At 41.2% G+C, this 19,266-nt stretch overlaps 1 protein-coding gene across 1 annotated transcript in view; it reads left to right on the top strand.

Moving 5' to 3' along the window:
• Nucleotides 1-14,411, top strand: part of LOC121873624 (leucine-zipper-like transcriptional regulator 1) — a gene marked incomplete at its 3' end in the record, with an annotated part of 44,780 nt that extends 30,369 nt beyond the window's left edge. The window contains exons 3-4 of the mRNA XM_042377270.1: nt 13,792-13,957; nt 14,211-14,411. Coding sequence (XP_042233204.1) covers nt 13,792-13,957; nt 14,211-14,411 — 367 coding nt within the window. The remainder of the gene's footprint in view (nt 1-13,791; nt 13,958-14,210) is intronic.
• Nucleotides 14,412-19,266: the final 4,855 nt, after the last annotated feature.

Raw genomic sequence — 19,266 nt, forward strand, 5'->3', positions numbered from 1 at the left:
GGAGAAGAGAAGGCATTGGGTGAAGAGGAAGTCGGCTTTGGCACCATTTCTCACCCACATAAAATTTGAACTTTGGTGTAATTCAAGATTACTTTTGAATCAACACTGCAGTAATTGCATTATATATTGTCAATATAAAGCAATTTCGAAATGACCAATAATTTGCTTCTTAAAACAGGAAAAAGGCTTCAGTTGAAGAGAGTCTCAAAGAGGATGTTACCCAATCAAAATAGAGAGAGACTAATTGGTCTGGTGTGCTAACAGGTTGGATGGCACGCCAGAAACTATGTTCAATAATTGTTAAAATGACTAAAAAAGTTAATATTAAACTTTTAAAATTATTGAATAGTATAAACTTCTTGATATTTACTAAAATAGTAAGGAATTTAAGCCCTAAAACCGATTACTGTATTGGCGGACTAATACTACAGCTGGTGGACCGCCAAATGCAAGCAAAAACATGTTGAAGTCGGCTCGTAAAAAACTCGTTAATCGAGGGATTGCTCGTTAACCGAAGTTAAGAATCTTATGGAAGGTAAATCGTTAACCGAAATCTCGTTAACCGAGGCGCTCGTTAACCGAGGGATCACTGTATTGGTATTTTCTGAGTAGAATGTTACCCCTTTTTCCTACGGAGATCCTAAGAAAAAATGAAAGGGAAGATTTCCAAGCTCAACCTATTTGGATAAAATGCCCAATGGATGAGACAAGGGTTCCTCATATATTGTGCCCGGCTAAAAATCTTCAGGAATGGTTATCCAGATTCCCTAATCGAGGCCCCTTTGTTTTCTCATCCAGGGATGGTAAGAAATTGTCTTCTAGTCAAATGACAAAATCTTTATCTCAATTAGTGAATCAAGCAGACTGGCAAGAAATTTTTGGCACATAACACTAGGAAATACGCAGGGTCTGTAGCCTTTCTGCGGCATATGAGCACCAAGTAGCTCACAAGTAATTTTTCTGTCTTGAGAAGCACCTGGTTGTGAAAATACTTGATCATAGAAGCACCTGTAGACTTTGTGATCTTCATGTGCTCCTTTATCTTGGCTGCATCCTTCTTTATCGTCCGGATCGTAGATTCGTTCACACCATGCTGGCGCGCCAAATTAACCTGTCTTGTTCCTTTCTCTAACTCTTGGATGATCTTGTACTTCACCTCGCAGCTTAACCCTTTAGGTGCGTAATTAAATTTCGCGCCGGTTCCTGAAAAGTGTCAATTATCCTGCCAAAAATGAATTTCATATAATCACATTTTCTATATGTTTTTCTTAGAGAACTTTTAGTATATTTTCCAAATCTGGAACAAAAATTCACATATGTGTGCAAATTTTAAAGAAAAAATGACATTTATACCCAAAAATGCAGGAAATTGGTATACATCAATGTCTGGTATATGGCAAATATATTTAATCAATTTGGTTACTAAACAGCAAATTTAGATATGTATTACATATTCAGATAATATCAAACAAAATAGTACAAAAATAAGCTATATTGCATTCAGGAAATACTCCTATACCTCAATACATAATATGTCCGCATGTCGTCTCATTTGGGGAAGTTTTTTCAAGGCCGTGGGATATCCCCGCTTGTCGCATTTAATTAATATAATATTTTGGGCGGGTTTACCCGCATGCCGCATCCAAAGGGTTAAGGAACGTCGTGTCTTCTTGGGCTTAGGGCGGCTGGGTCCAGGCAAGGAAAGGTTTCTCTCTGGGGGTGGTGGTCCGGCGGAAGCCATTTTAGAGAACAATGGATGCACGATTACACGGTGTGGCCTGGAGGGATGAAACTGCCGCGGCTAGGTCAAGCGTCGTCTTTCCTCCCTCCCTCCCTCCCTCCCCCGTGTGGACACGTCATATTACTTTAAACCAATTACAACTAGCAGCGGAGGGAGGTAGGGATGCATGGCCAATCACAGTCCGATACGTCATATGACGTCAGTGATAACGCAACAGAGACATGCACTGCGCAACCTTACCGCGCGGCTTGGCCAGGCGGAGGCAGAGGAGGGCGGAGGAGGGAGGAGGCGGGAGCAGGCGGGTGGGGTGAATCTAAAAATAGCGTCGAGCCGGACACTCTCCGCGTAAAGGGGTACACGCACCGCGGAATGTGGGTATCCTGGGTTCCGGCAGGGCACCGCGTAAACGTGGAAACGCGGAATGTGGGACCGCGTAAAGTGAGGGTTGACTGTATACCTTAAAATCTAGTGGTTTTCCCCCAAACATTTCTCAGAGAGGGAAGAGCCAGCGAGTGTAGTGTGAGAAGAGGGGGAGGGAGTTGAGTCCATTATTTGAATGGACATTGACTTGGCGACTGTATTTCTCTATTTCTCGTAAGTATTAATTGTGTGCATGTACCATCATAAAATTAAGATGTTATTTTTACTAGAACATAGGTATTGTGTCGGAAAAAGTGGAGTTTGGGGGTCAGCCGGTCTCTATTTCATTTAATCCCATATGTTATGTTGTTCACTTTACGCGTTTCTCGCTTTCCGCGGTACCCTGTGGGTTACATTAACCGCGTAAAGTGAGGGTTGACTGTATCCTCCGTGGGTTCAATTGACCGCGTAAAGTGAGGGTTCACTGTATCCTAATTGAAATATGTAAATTAACGTTTTACCTTCCGGTAAATGTTCCTAATTTTGGAAATATTCTACACGGTTTATAATCATAATCTGGACCTAAGTTAGCGGAGCCTTGTAAGCAAAGTCACCTCCCTCTCCACTTCCTGCTCGGGTATTCAAAGCTAAGCGTCCCATTCTCGGTTGAACAAAAAGCCGTTTTTTTCTAAAGACCAGTTTTTGTGATATGACGCAGAATGCAACGCTGATAACACACCCATCTCCATCCCTCGAGAGTTAGCTTTTATTTACTGCTTGCTCTAAGGCAAGAGATGAAGGTGGCAGTGCGTGCGATGGGGGGCGAAGGGCGGGGGTTTCGACAATTGCAATTAAATGCCAGGTAGCGACGTGTCCATCTAATATTACTTATTAAGTAATTATTAGATGTTTTAATTGCCTATATGTTGGCCTGGCGAGTTATTGCAAGGCATTAACATACCGAGGTTAAAAGTTAAGCGTTGCATTCTGGGTCATATCACAAAAACTGGTTTTTAGAAAAAAAACTGCTTTATTTACAGCAATTAAACTTAAAATTTTAGTGTTGAAATTGTTTTTGAATCCAGCATGGGTCCCAAGAAATCCAGAAAAGCAATTTCAATCCAGGTGAAACAGGAAATTATTAAGAAACATGAAGAAGGCATTAGAACAAATGTGCTTAGCAAAGAATATGGCATCTCGACATCAACTGTGTCGACAATTCTTTCACAGAAAGACAAATTCAAGGAAGTGAAACTGAGAGAAATCTACCAGATAGTTTAAAGGTAGATCCCTAATAGCAGAAACAGGGAGGTTATTTCTCATTTGGATTAGGGAAAAACAAATGAAAGGTGATTCAGTTTCAACCGAATTTATTTGTGAAAGAGCCAGGGAGATTTACGAACATTTAAAGGCAGATCAACCTGGTTCTTCAGGCACAGAGTTTGAAGAGTTTAGGGCCAGCAAGGGCTGGTTTGAAAAATTTAAGAAAAGAAGTGACATTTTTAGTGTTGTTATGCACGGTGAGGCTTCCAGTGCTGATAAGGAAGGAGCAGCAAAATTTTTATTGGACTTTAAAGAACTGGTGGATGAAGAAAATTATCTTCCACAGCAAGTGTTCAATGTGGACGAAACTGGGCTGTTCTGGAAAAAACCCAAAAGGACATTCATCACCAGAGATGAAGCCTCTTTACCTGGGTATAAACCCATGAAAGACCGTCTCACTCTATTGCTTGGTGCCAATGCTTCAGGGGATTTCTGACTGAAGCCCATGCTTGTCTACCACTCTGAGAACCCCAGGGTGTTCAAACAACAAAAGGTGGTAAGAGGACAGCTTGGAGTTTATTGGAAGTCCAACCGTAAGGCATGGGTGACAAGACAGCTCTTTAATGAATGGGCAGTTGAGGTGTTTTGCCCTTCTGTGAAGAGCTACCTAACCACCAATAAACTTCCTTTAAAGGCTCTTCTCCTTATGGATAATGCCCCTAGTCATGACCCTCAACTTGCCAGCATTCTGGAGTCTCAATTTGACTTTGTCAAAGTGTTGTTTTTGCCTCCCAACACTACATCAACCATACAGCCAATGGACCAGAATGTGATCAGCAACTTCAAGAAGTTGTACATGAAGAAAATGTTCAGGTGTCATCAGGCAACTTCCACTGATCCTGAACTAACACTTCCACAGTTCTGGAAGACACAATTTAACATCCTGGAGGCTGTAAAATTGATTGTGTCCTCATGGCGAGAAGTCTCCACGACATCTCTCAATTCTGCATGGAAAGCACTGTGGCCATCAGCAGTCCATGCTTTTGAGGGATTTGAGTAAGAAGCAGAGTTGGACCAGGGGATTGTGTCCATTGGTCAGTCATTGGGCCTTGGAAGTGGAGGAGGATGATGTGGAAGAGCTTGTGATGTCTCATGAGCAGGAACTTACTCCTGATGACTTGCAGCAACTGAATGAGATGTTATTGGCTGACAGTGGTGAGGAGGAAAAGGAAAGTGATGACCATATGTCAACTTCAGATTTGAAAGATGTTGTTCACTACTGGGAGAAGTTCAGGAAACTGGCTACAAGGCACCCTAAAGTGGAAAAAGCAGAGCTTGCTTTGTGTAATGTTGAGGACACAGTGGTTTCCTTCTTCAAACATCAGTTAATAATGAGGAGGAGAGATGCCCCACAAACAAAAATTGACAGTTTTTTCACTAAAAGGCAGCGGGAAAAAGATGCTAGCCCTCAGCCTTCCACTTCAAGAAGGAGAGAGGATGTTCCTGCTGGAGAATCTGTCAGTCCAGAGGTTCCTGACTTTTTCATGGAAGGTGACTCACCTTCCAAGAAGCAGTAAAATGCTTCTCCTCCACCTCCACTTCCTTCTCTTCTCCCTTCTCCTCCTCCACCTCCCACTTCAAATTCACATCAGCATCATCATCCAGGAGCCTTCTACATACACACCTCAAAGTAAGTGTACTTTACTACCTTTTTTGTTGACTTTATGCAATTTTCGGTGAGCTGGAACCAATTACCCCAAAACCCATTGAAACAATGGTTTCGGTTAACCAATTTTTCGGTTAACGAGCAACCTTCTGGAACGAATTGTGCTCGTTAACCAAGGGACCACTGTATTATTATTATTATTATTATTATTATTATTATTATTATTATTATTATTATTATTATTATTATTATTATTATTATTATTATTATTATTATTATTATTATTATTTATTATTTATTATTATTATTATTATTATTATTATTATTATTATTATTATTATTATTATTATTATTATTATTATTATTATTATTATTATTATTATTATTATTATTATTATTATTATTATTATTATTATTATTATTATTATTATTATTATTATTATTATTATTATTATTATTATTATTATTATTATTATTATTATTATTATTATTATTATTATTATTATTATTATTATTATTATTATTATTATTATTATTATTATTATTATTATTATTATTATTATTATTATTATTATTATTATTATTATTATTATTATTATTATTATTATTATTATTATTATTATTATTATTATTATTAATAGTATTATTATTATTATTATTATTATTATTATTATTATTATTATTATTATTATTATTATTATTATTATTATTATTATTATTATTATTATTATTATTATTATTATTATTATTATTATTATTATTATTATTGCCCTCCAGGCCCTGATGTGGGTCAGTGACCTGTGCCCGGGTGGGCTACTACCTGAAAAAACAAAAATTCTTGGGTACATCCAGGGTGTCATCCATGAATAATCGAGGTCTGCAAATTAAAAATCCGCGAATTTTAAGAGCATGCTGTAGTACATTTGAGTACAAAGTGAGTACAGTGAACCCTCACTTTACGCGGTCAATTGAACCCACGGAGGCCTGCGTAAAGCGAGAAACGCGAAAAGTGAATAACATAACATATGGGATTAATTGAAATAGAGACCGGGCCGACCCCCAAACTCCACTTTTTCCCTACACAATACGTACGTTTTAGTAAAAATAACATCTTAGCTTTATGATGGTATGCACACACACATAATATAGAAGAGAATAATCAATAAGAGAATAATATACTGTAGGCTAGGTTAGAAAAAATCAAGGTTTGGTTTAACACTTACGTTAGTAGAAGAGATGGGTCGGCATAAGGGAATGGAGGCTGGTTCTGAGGCAGAGGGCAGGCTTCTGGTGTTCAGGTGAGTCATCATCACTGTCATCCACACTTATCACTGCCTCCCTGACAAATCCCTCAAAGTCACCATCACTGTCTCTGTCTCTATCACTGGCTTGGGCTGGCTGTGGTGGGTTGCGGGCGAAGAACTAGGTAATGCTTTTTTGACGGCTAGTGTTGATGTTGCCGTGATACACCTTGATGTACGGCTCCATAGTCTGCAACAGCTGGGTAGTGAAGACTTCATACCGGTTATCATCAGGGTCGTCGGAAAGGAGGAGCTTCAGTTACTCTACACACTCGATGGCACCCCTTACATTACTATGCGATAACTTGCGTTATTCTTGGTATGACGTACTACCTGCTTCTTCACTGACGTCATCATCATCTAACATCTCGTCGACAGTCACATCAGGATCCCTTATCACCTCCATAATGTCGTCGTTGGTGGTCTCGGAGAAGCCTTTAGCTGTAAGACTCTGCACAGCTTCTCTGGCAAGGTCCACTGCTACTGCAACAGTCTGAACATCACTAGTCACAGATTGACTCTACCTTCCACCTGGAATACCTGCAACACATGTCTCCATGCGTGACGAACCGTTGCTACAGACAGCTGATCCCATGCCTCCACCAAGAAGTCCATAGCTTTCTTGACGTTAAATTTTCTCCAAACGTGTTTCACAAGTACTTCTTGCTCTGCCAACTGTTGTTCCTCGTCCTCTTTGCTCTTGCTATCGGTGTCACCCAGGTTACACAACTCATCCTTTGTGTTGGTATAGTTGTTCAGGAGCTTAAACTTCTTTACAGAGAATGCAGCGTTCACATTGCAGATTAATTCTTGGTCCATGGACTGTATTAATGACGTAGTGTTGGGAGGAAGGAAGACCTCTTTTACGTTGGGGTGACGATCCAACAGTAGGTGTAAGTGTCCTGGTGTGTTGTCAAGCAGCAACAGAATCTTGAATGGAACATTCTGTTGCCCATAGAATTTCTTCACGTCGGGAACGTAACAGTCATCAAACCAGGAGAGGGACAGAGTAGAGAACATCCACACCTTACATGCGGTCAGCCAGTGGACATTTAGCTTGGTCATGTCCATGCTCTTGTCGGCGTGCGGCTTGCGTGCTGTGTGGATCACCGATAACTTGAGCTTACAGGTACCGTAGGCATTGGTGGTAAACAGGACGGTGATGCGCTCCTTCTGCAACTTCCGGCCCTGACACTTGCCGGCAGTCTTGACAACGAAGGTCTTGGAAGGTAGCTTTTTCCAAAAAAGACCAGATTCGTCCATATTAAACACCTGGTCGTCGGTATACTGTCTTTCCTTCATAATCTCACGTAAAAATGGATGAAAATCCCTATCCGCAACACGGTCAGCACTAGCTTCTTCACCACCAATGTTAATGTTGTTGATCTTGTTCGTCTTCTTAAACCTCTGCAACCACCCAGAGGAAGCATTGAAGGATTTGCGCTCTGTAATTCCCATCTTACGTGACACTGCAGCATATAGTTAACGTGCGTACTCCTTAACTCAGCGCGTGTCCACCGCCATGTCCGTCTTGCCTGACGAATCAAGTAGCTCACAAGTAATTTCTCCGTCTTGAGAAGCACCTAGTTGTGGCAATACTTGATCATAGAAGCTTCTGTCGACTTAATAATAATAATAATAATAATAAACGGTTTATTAATAGAGATGCAGCCGGTGGCTGAAAATATACAGACTTACATTAGATTTAGACATAATGATATAATATGCATTGAATACATTTACAGGGCTATACAGTACATAAATCAGGAGTTGTTTATTATTTTAACAATAGATGGGATGGTGCTGTTCTTATATCTATCGGTGTGGGCTCTTATGGGCTGAATTTTGTTGTAGTGGCGGACTGAGCGAGGTGGGTGGGGGACTGCAGGTGGCAGGAGGTGGCGATGGCGAGGGTGGTGCAGTAGTCCACGGCCAAACCTTTCCAGTGCTTGGTGGTGGAGGTCACCGAGGGATGGCATTTCCAGGGTGGAATGAGGGTTGGTGTAGCCGGAGTATTCTGCGCCGAGCATGATTCTGCAGGCCCTTTTTTGTACCTTCTCTAGCTGACGTTGTTGGGTGGAGTTGAGAGAAGACGACCAGTCTGGTGACACATACGTTAGTTTGGGGAGAGTAAAGGCGTTGTAGATGGTCCTCAGCTCTGGCGTGGGTGTCCCAAGTGACCTAAGTCTTCGTAGCATGTAGAGACGGTACGAGGCTGCCTTGACTGTGTTATTTACATGGGCCTTCCAGTCAAGTTTGCTGTCTATAGTTACACCCAGGAGTTTGGCAGACTGCACCAGCTGGAGAGGATGGGCACCCACTGTGACTGCTGGGGCTTGCACTGGAGTGGTGGCGGTATTGATGTGCATGACTACGGTTTTGGTGTGGTTGATGGTGACCTTGTTCTCCGTAGTCCATGCCTGTAGCCTGTCCAGGGTGCCTTGGAGCGATGAGTAGTCTGGTGCGGTGTTGTCAACTGAAACCCCCACAGTGCAGTCATCCACGTACTTCCACCTGTGAGGAGTGTCCGACAGAGCATCGTTGATCAGGATGAGGAAGCACAGTGGTCTCATCTTGGTCCCCTGGGGAACACCGCAGGTGAGGTGTTGGAATGTAGAGACCAAGCCCTGATACCTCACTGTTTGGCGACGTCCACTCAAGAAATCAGTGAGCCATGAGACCAGGCTGGTGGGCAGCCCTAGTGCAATAGCCTTGTTGATAACAGTGCAGTGATCAACAAGGTCAAAGGCCTTCCTGAAGTCCACAAGGGCAACGGCCAATGATGTCTTACGTTTCTGCAAGTTTTTGTGCAGAAAATCCAGAAAGCTCACCAAGCAGTGTGATGTAGAGGAGGTCCTCATATTGCCAAATTGCTGTGGATCAATTGACTGATAGATACTGGCAAATGCCCACTCAAAAACAAAGCCCTCACAAAGTAGACTGGGTATGGGGGTAATGGCAACTGGCCTGAGGTCGTTAGGGGACTGTGGGGTGGTGACCTTGGGGATGGGGGTGACAAATGCGGTTTTCCATTCATTAGGGCATTTGCTTTGTCTGAGGGATGCATTAATAATAGAACAGAGGGGGGTGGCAAGTTCGACTGCAAACTCCTTGTATATTTTGATTGGGAGGTCAATTGGGGTCGTGGAGCGTTTGGATTTAAATTTCAGGAGTTTGTTGGCGATTTCATATGGTTCGACACTGGGAGGGGGGGAGGGGGAAGGTAAGTAAGCTGGGAGGAGAGTGAGGTTCATGTGCTCCTTTATCTTGGCTGCATCCTTCTTGATCGTCCGGATCGTAGATTCGTTCACACCATGCTGGCGCGTCAAATCAACCTGTCTTGTTCCTTTCTCCAACTCTTCGATGATCTTGTATTTAATTTCGTAGCTTAGGGCACGTCGTATCTTCTTTGGCTTAGGGCGGCTGGGTCCAGGTAATGCAAGGTTTCTTTGTGGTGGTAGTGCTGGTCCGGTGGAAGCCATTCTTATGGAACAATAGACACCAATATACACGGTGTAGCCGGGAGGGGTGTAACTGATGCTGGTAGGTCAATGGGCTTGAACACTCCCGCGGCGGGCCACGTCGTATTACATTAAGCCAATCACAGCTAGCAGGGGAGGGAGGTAAGGATGCTTGGCCCAATCACAGTCCGATACGTCATATGACGTCACCGATAACGCAACAAAGACATACACTGCGCAACCTACTCGCGCCGCTTACCCAACATTGCGGGAGGTTTGAATCCAAAAATGGCGCGGCGCGAGATGACCGCCAGCTGCTCTCCACGTAATAGAGTACACGCACCGCGTAAAGTGTGCATCCCGGGTCTGGCAGGGTACCGCGTAAACGTGGAAACGCGTAAAAAAAACCCGCGTAAAGCGGGGTAATACTGTACAGTAATATGTTGTCCAAAATTATGTCTTTTTCACAGGAAAAAGTCCGTATAACTAACCCCAGTGGTCAGTAAATATGTACAGTACTGTAGTTTTGGTGTTTTTTATAAAATTATTTATCGCTTTTATACATTTATTACATTCTCCGGAAGATTCGGACAATTATCTTTTTCGGACAGGTGGTCCCCCCTCTTAGTCCTGATCTTTGAGGGTTCACTGTACTGTTGAAGGGTGTTAGCATTGGGACAATTACAGAGTTTACAGGAAGAGAAGCGCAGGTCCTCCCCCGCTTCAGATACATGCCAGATAAGTCTGTAACCTAACCTAATGCGAGCAGAGACAATACACTGTATTATGGCTGCTGACCTTAATTCCATGTTAACAATAATTGTGTGGATAGGGAAGAAAGTGATCATTGTGTTGGACGGATATATTTTCAGCTCATTCACCATCCCTGTGATGGATTGTAGGGAGAAGAGCGGCTGAACGTATATTCTTTCTGTAGATCATGCTGGGCTTATATTTAGGCCCAAAATTTCCTGATTGGACAGCCATAATTTTGCAAATTTGTTTTTGAAAGATTTGCAAATAAACATGTGCAATACTGTACTTTGTCTTTTATTTTTGTCTCCAGTTAACTATTTTTTTATAATTTACTGTGGATTTATTTTAATATTTGAGACAAATAATAATTTTCTTACTTTTTACTTTCAGTACTTGAATACTTTATGAATGAGATACTTTTTTACTTCTACTTGAATACATTGACATTTGGATGCTTTTACTTGTACTTGAGAAACATTTTGCCAATGTAACAATACAGTGGTCCCTCGGTTAACGAACACAATTCGTTCCAGAAGGTCGTTCGTTAACCGAAAATTTCGTTAAACGAAACCATTGTTTCAATGGGATTTTGGATATTTGGTTCCAGCTCACCGAAAATTACATAAAGTAAAAAAAAAATGCAGTAAAGTACACTTGCTTTGAGGTGTGTATGTAGAAGGCTCCTGGTTGATGATGCTGATGTGAATTTGAAGTGGGAGGTGGAGGAGGAGAAGGGAGAAGAGAAGGAAGTGGGGGTGGAGGAGAAGCATTTTACTGCTTCTTGGAAGGTGAGTCACCTTCCATAAAAATGTCAGGAACCTCTGGACTGACAGATTCTCCAGCAGGAAAATCCTCTCTCCTTTTTGAAGTGGAAGGCTGAGAGGGTAGCATCTTTTTCCCGCTGCCTCTTAGAGAAGAAACTGTCAATTTTTTTTGGTGGAGCATTTATCCTCCTCATCATTAACTGATTTTTGAAGAAGGAGACCACTCTGTCCTCAATATTACACAAAATAGGTTCTGTTGTTTCCAAATCAGGTTGCCTTGAAGTCAGTTTCCTGAACTTCTCCCAGTAGTTAACAACTTCTTTCAAATCTGAAGTAGACATATGGTCATCACTTTCCCTTTCCTCCTCACCACTGTCAGCTTCTAACATCTCATCCAGTTGCTGCAAGCCTTCAGGAGTAAGTTTCTGCTCATGAGACATCACAAGCTCTTCCACATCATCCTCCTCCACTTCGAGGCCCATTGACTGACCAATGGACACAATCTCCTTGTCCAACTTTGCTTCTTCCTCAAATCCCTCAAAATCATGGACTGCTGATGGCCACAGTGCTTTCCATGCAGAATTGAGGGATCTAATGGAGACTTCTCGCCATGATGACACAGTCATTTTTACAGCCTCCAGGATGTTAAATTGTGTCTTCCAGAACTGTGCCAGTGTTAGTTCAGGATCAGTGGAAGTTGCCTGATGACACCTCCTGAACATTTTCTTCATGTACAACTTCTTGAAGTTGCTGATCACATTCTGGTCCATTGGCTGTATGGTTGATGTAGTGTTGGGAGGAAAAAACAACACTTTGACAAAGTCAAATCGAGCCTCCAAAGTGCTGGCAAATTCAGGGTCATGACCAGGGGCATTACTGTATCCATAAGGAGAAGAGCCTTTAAAGGGAGTTTATTGGTGGTTAGGTAGCTCTTCACAGTAGGGCAAAACACCTCAACAGCCCATTCATTAAAGAGCTGTCTTGTCACCCATGCTTACGTTTGGACTTCCAATAAACTCCAAGCTGTCCTCTTACCACCTTTTGTTGTTTGAACACCCTGGGGTTCTCAGAGTGGTAGACAAGCATAGGCTTCAGTCAGAAATCCCCTGAAACATTGGCACCAAGCAATAGAGTGAGACGGTCTTTCATGGGTTTATGCCCAGGAAAAGAGGCTTCATCTCTGGTGATGAATGTCCTTTTGGGCATTTTTTTCCAGAACAGCCCAGTTTCATCCACATTGAACACTTGATGTGGAAGATAATTTTCTTCCTCCACCAGTTCCTTAAAGTACACTACAAATTTTGCTGCTCTTTCTTTATCTACACTGGCAACCTCACGATGCCTAATAACACTGAAAATGTCACTTCTTTTCTAAATTTTTCAAACCAGTCCTTGCTGGCCCTAAACTCTTCAAACTCTGTGCCAGAAGAACCAGGTTGATATTCTTTCAAATGTTTGTAAATTTCCCTGGCTCTTTCACAAATAAATTCTGTCGAAATTGAATCTCCTTTCATTTGTTTCTCCTTAATCCAAATGAGAAGTAACCTCTCCGTTTCTGCTATTAAGGATCTACCTTTAAACACTCTGGTAGATTTGTCTCTCACTTTCACTTCTTTTAACTTGTCTTTCTGTGCAAGAATTGTCGACACAGTTTATGCCGACATGCCATAGTCTTTACTAAGCACATTTGTTCTAATGCCTTGTTCATGTTTCTTTATTATTTCCTGTTTTACCTGGATTGAAATCACCTTTCTAGATTTCTTTGGACCCATGCTGGATTCAATAACAATTTCAACACTAAAATTTTAAGTTTAATTGCTGTAAATAAAGATTATTTTATTTAAATCAACACTGCACTGTGCTATATATTATCAATATGTTAAATAAATTTCAGAATGGCCAATAATTGTACTGTAAAAAGGTAAAAATACTCTGTGTTCAAGAGAGCCACAAGCAAGATGTTTCCTCCACTGAACAGAGACAAACTGAAGCCTTGGTGGGTGAGTGAAGTGGCTGATGGGCTCACCAAAAACTAGTTCCCTGTACTGCAATTATGTTAAATAAGTGTTAAAATGACTAATAATTTTAATATAAAACTTGGAAAAATATTGAATAACACAACATTGTTGATATTTACTCCTATGGAAACGAATATAAGCCCCAGAACCGATTATTGTATTGGCGGACTAATCTTCCAGCTGGTGAGCAAGCCAAAACATGTTGACACGTTTTCGTAAGAATTTCGTTAACCGAATTTTTGCTCGTTAACTGAAATGAAGATTCTTATGGAAGGTAATTCGTTAACCGAAATTTCGTTAACCGAGGCATTCGTTAACCAAAATTTCGTTACCCGAGGCGTTCGTTAACCGAGGGACCACTGTACTTTTACTTAAGTAACACAGTTCATTATTTTTTACAACTCTGGCTGCTGCTCATTTCAGTAAATATATAAATTTGTCACATAATTATTTTTCAACAGCTTTGACCTAGACAGCCAGACCTGGTCTGTGATACAGCCTGCACCAGATTCACAGGTTCCATCGGGGCGACTTTTCCATGCCGCAGCGGTGGTTGGGGATGCTATGTATGTGTTTGGTGGTACTGTCGATAATAATGTACGAAGTGGTGAGATGTATCGATTCCAGGTGAGAGTCCTTTTTCTGATTGAGCATGAAAGGCAATTTGACATGAGCTAAGTGAGACTCCCTTCATAATTCATACTGTTCTTCTAAGGATAATTTAATATTCTAAATAAATTGTATGACTGTATAATAATTCATTTTATGTTATACAGCTGGTTTCTGTATTATTTTGGAATACAATATTTGTTTATATTCACTGTGGTCATAAAATAAAACAAGGAACTAGTTCTAGAAATTATGTATTTTATATCTCCAGTTCTCTAGTTATCCCAAGTGTACCCTACATGATGACTTTGGCAAACTTCTGGAGAGTCAACAATTTACTGATGTTGACTTCCTGGTGGGACCTGAGGAACAGAGAATTCCAGCTCATGTTGTCTTTGTGGCTGCACGCTCACAATACCTGCGGAATCGCATTCGACAGGCAATGGAAGCACGAGATAAACACCTAGAAAAAGTTAGTATTGTTTGTAGTAATATGTGTTACTTTCTCTTCAAGATTCATTTCATTACAGCTTTTTCACATTGTTCACTGTTAGAGATTAATTATGCTGTAGTATTGTACTGGATTAGGATCAGCAAGAAACATTGACATGTTTTGGAGGGCGGATCACATGAAGATTAACCACCCAGTTTATTTCTCCTGAAGATTAACCAATGTAATGCTAACTTAATCTGACCAAACCTAACTTAACCTGACCTAACCTAACTTAGCCTAACTTAATTTAATCCAGCGTTTCACAAACTGTGGTGCGGGATGCATGAGCTGGCCTCGGGGTGCTTAAGAAATAAAGAGTAATGGAGGAATTATTAAATTTTTCTTCATAGAAACACAAACATATTAACACAATTTGAACTGAAAACGGTTAAGGACTCACCCTCCGCACCCCTCCAGCTGGCAGAATTACACTTATGATCATTTTAGAATTGTTATCATTCAAGACTCGTGTACTGAAGCCTTCCGGCCAGTGATGTTTACTGAAACTCTGTGTTCCTTTGATCTTAGTTGACCTGAGTGAAAAAAAAATACATATTTCTTCTTTTGTTTTGGTCCCATGACATGTTACCAGAATATAAAGTTAATGAATTAATATGAATGCACTGCATGTACTGTATTTGAAAATTTATTATGAGCCGGGGAACTTGGGTGGGAAGGCAGTCACAAAGTCAGTTTGTCAGATCTATTCATAGAGGGAAGGTGTATTATTTTAGTTAGCCTGCTACCAAACAGGGAGGTACAACCGCCTGGGAAGATATTGGAAGCATAACGTGTTGTCTGATGGTAGACCCTGCTGCCATATCGCATCACAAAAATTGTGACAGGCCCCAGGTTGCTGATCTGTCCTTCTACCTCATTTACACACAATTGCAGGGTCTCAATTGTCTCTTTTACTACTGACAACACAACATATATAACTTTTCTCTCTCTTGGTCTGTTTTATTCTTTCTATTTTTTTAGTCTCATATGAAATCAGCTAACAATAATATTTAAGTGGGGCCTTCTCGGATGGGACCCACTGGTCAGGAAAGTTGTGGACCCCATGCTTAATCTGATCATCATCAAATTACTGGGGACTGACATCATCGCGGTTGCTGGAGGATCTTTTTTTTTTTTCCCACTTCATTTTTCCAACATTCGTGGCTTCAGATCCAATTTTTCTTCTGTGGAACACCATTTATTAACCTCCTCCCCGACCTCTTACTACTATCTGAAATTCAACTGACCAAAGCAGTTTCACCCAAACCTTTCCAAGTCTCCAACTACAACCTTTATACCTCTTTCTGTTCTAAGGGAGGTGTATGTGCCTACTGCAACACACTTACACCTATAGCTCGACTCACAGATCTTGAATCTTCTCTTTATGATGTCATCTGGCTCAGAATATCTCTACCAATTTTGACAGTTTTTCTTTGTTTCCTATACTGCTCTCCCAACTCTACCAACTACAGGTTGTACATCTCTAGTCCGGCATTCTGTGGTCCGGAAACTCCCGTGGTCCAGAACGATTTTAGTTTGTCCAATAGGTAGATAGGCAACTTTTTTTTTTTTTTTTTTACTTATCTGAATTATTATTATTACAGGAGTATTAAATTTTTGCCCCTCAGGCCCCAATGTGGTCAGTGACCTATGCCCGGGTGGGCTAATCCCCTTAAAAAAAAAAACAGCCGCGGGAAATTAAGGTTTGTTTACATCCGGCAGTTCGGCTGCTCTCTCTCTCTCTCTCTCTCTCTCTCTCTCTCTCTCTCTCTCTCTCTCTCTCTCTCTCTCTCTCTCTCTCTCTCTCTCTCTCTCTCTCTCTCTCTCTCTCTCTCTCTCTCTCTCTCTCTCTCTCTCTCTCTCTCTCTCTCTCTCTCTCTCTCTCTCTCTCTCTCTCTCTCTCTCTCTCTCTCTCTCTCTCTCTCTCTCTCTCTCTCTCTCTCTCTCTCTCTCTCTCTCTCTCTCTCTCTCTCTCTCTCTCTCTCTCTCTCTCTCTCTCTCTCTCTCTCTCTCTCTCTCTCTCTCTCTCTCTCTCTCTCTCTCTCTCTCTCTCTCTCTCTCTCTCTCTCTCTCTCTCTCTCTCTCTCTCTCTCTCTCTCTCTCTCTCTCTCTCTCTCTCTCTCTCTCTCTCTCTCTCTCTCTCTCTCTCTCTCTCTCTCTCTCTCTCTCTCTCTCTCTCTCTCTCTCTCTCTCTCTCTCTCTCTCTCTCTCTCTCTCTCTCTCTCTCTCTCTCTCTCTCTCTCTCTCTCTCTCTCTCTCTCTCTCTCTCTCTCTCTCTCTCTCTCTCTCTCTCTCTCTCTCTCTCTCTCTCTCTCTCTCTCTCTCTCTCTCTCTCTCTCTCTCTCTCTCTCTCTCTCTCTCTCTCTCTCTCTCTCTCTCTCTCTCCTCTCTCTCTCTCTCTCTCTCTCTCTCTCTCTCTCTCTCTCTCTCTCTCTCTCTCTCTCTCTCTCTCTCTCTCTCTCTCTCTCTCTCTCTCTCTCTCTCTCTCCTCTCTCTCTCTCTCTCTCTCTCTCTCTCTCTCTCTCTCTCTCTCTCTCTCTCTCTCTCTCTCTCTCTCTCTCTCTCTCTCTCTCTCTCTCTCTCTCTCTCTCTCTCTCTCTCTCTCTCTCTCTCTCTCTCTCTCTCTCTCTCTCCTCTCTCTCTCTCTCTCTCCCTCTCTCCTCTCTCTCTCTCTCTCTCTCCTCTCTCTCTCTCTCTCTCTCTCTCTCTCTCTCTCTCTCTCTCTCTCTCTCTCCTCTCTCTCTCTCTCTCTCTCTCTCTCTCTGCTTGTCTATACAGAGTACAACATTTAACCCTTCAATATATATGAGCAGTAAATAAGTGTTGCTTTCATATTCTTATGTAGAGTAATGACGATATATTTTCACATGTGCGCACTTACATACGACCGGTCTCACTTTTTTTTTTTACCATTAATGGTTAGCTACTTATATTGTTCCATTTATTAACATTAAATAACATGACAGGTACTTCAAGCAACCATATTCATTTTTTACATTAATTTTACTACCGGTACAGCTAAACTCAGGGTCTTATTTTCTTCAGTTTTATATGTAGAACCAATCAGTCACTGGTTTCGTAAGCTTTAACATAAACAATGCCGGCAGCCGTCTCGTCTCCTCTAATATTCCACGTATTATTAATAAATTGTATTGTTAATTTTGCACACACGTACATTAATTCAATAAAAACAAATTCAGAAACATTAATTAAAATATATATGAACAGTAAATAAGTGTTGCTTTCATATTCTTATGTAAAGTAATGACGATATGTTTTCACGTGTGCGCATGCGCACTTACATATGCGATCTCTCTTTTTCTTTACCATTATCGTTAGCTACTTCTATTGTTCCATTTATTAACATTAAATAACATTACTTAAAACAACCATATTAATTTTACTACAGCTACAACCAAGGTCTTATTTTCTTCAGTTTTATATGTAGAACCAGTCAGTCACTGGTTTTGTAATCAACAAAAACAATGCTGTGTCATTTCCTCGTGTGTTTTAATATTCTACGTATTATTAATGAATTGTATTGCTCATTTTGCACACATAAACATTAATTCAATAAAAAAGACATTCAGTAATAAACAATAATGAATCTTTTGTACATAAGAGAAATGACGCTGTTTACACGATTATGCACGTCGTCTGCACGTTGGCGGGCCGTTCAAACCCGTCGAAATTCAAGTTTCCGCCGTCAAAATTTTTATTTATTTATTTTTTTGTGTTCCAATAAAATACGTTAAGAATTAAAAACTCGCGAAATTTGAGAAGCTACTATACGACATTTAACCCTTCAATATGTCTTCAAAGAGACCATGACGAAGAGAAAGTGGTGCTAGTGCTTCCAGGCATAAGCACAAGTCACTATCTATCCAGGAAAAGGGTGAATTTCCATGGTCCGGCAATTTCCATGGTCCGACACCGGTCAGGTCCCGAGGTTGCCGGACTAGAGAGGTACAACCTGTATTTGGAACTCTTTGACTATGTCACTTCTTGCTAAAAGTCGTTGCTATCCACACCCCAACACCCAGATCCTCTACCCAGGGGATTTTAATGTATGTCACAGAGAGTGGCTTGGCTCTGCAAGGGATGACCCAGGTGGAGCTGAGGCACTCTCTTTTTCCTTACATAATGATCTGGAACAAATAATTAAACTCCTACACGTGTTCCAGATCGACACGATCAGCTTACTAACATTCTCGATCTTTGTTTTACCTCTAACCCCTCACACTACAGTATTCATACTAAATTTCTGCCTACCTACCCCACCCTCCTCTAAATGCCATAGCACTATCGGAGGGCAAACTGGCAATCCTTACAAGAATTCTTCTCCAACTTTCCCCGGGATGAATGTTGCTTTTCTACTCTAGATGCCTCAGTATGTGCTGACAGCATTGCTGCGGTTATACTCGGTAGTATGAGTGCATTTATCCCATCTTCTACCAAAACTTTCACTTTACAGTCCTGGTTTGATCGCTCCTGTTCTCGTGCATGTAGGGAGAGAGATAGGGCGTATCACGTTATGAAACTATCTCCTCCTGTTACCCACTCCTCTTTCATTACTTCTAAGAATCGTTGTAAGGTTATATTTCACAGGGCCAATCGGAATTTAATAAAAAGAAAGACCGCTGACCTGACTAACACTTCTTCTTGTAAATCCTACTGGTCCTTAACCAAAAACATCTGTAATAACTTCTGCACTCCCTCTCTTCCTACCTGATAACTCTATAGCCACTCTCCCCCTGATAAAGCCAATCTCTTTGGCACTTTAATCTCCTTTAATACCATCTTAGACGATTCCAACTCTATAATTCCTACTCCT

The sequence above is a fragment of the Homarus americanus genome, unplaced genomic scaffold (genome assembly GCF_018991925.1).
Source record: "Homarus americanus isolate GMGI-L3 unplaced genomic scaffold, GMGI_Hamer_2.0 scaffold20860, whole genome shotgun sequence".
Classification (NCBI taxonomy): Eukaryota; Metazoa; Arthropoda; class Malacostraca; order Decapoda; family Nephropidae; genus Homarus; species Homarus americanus.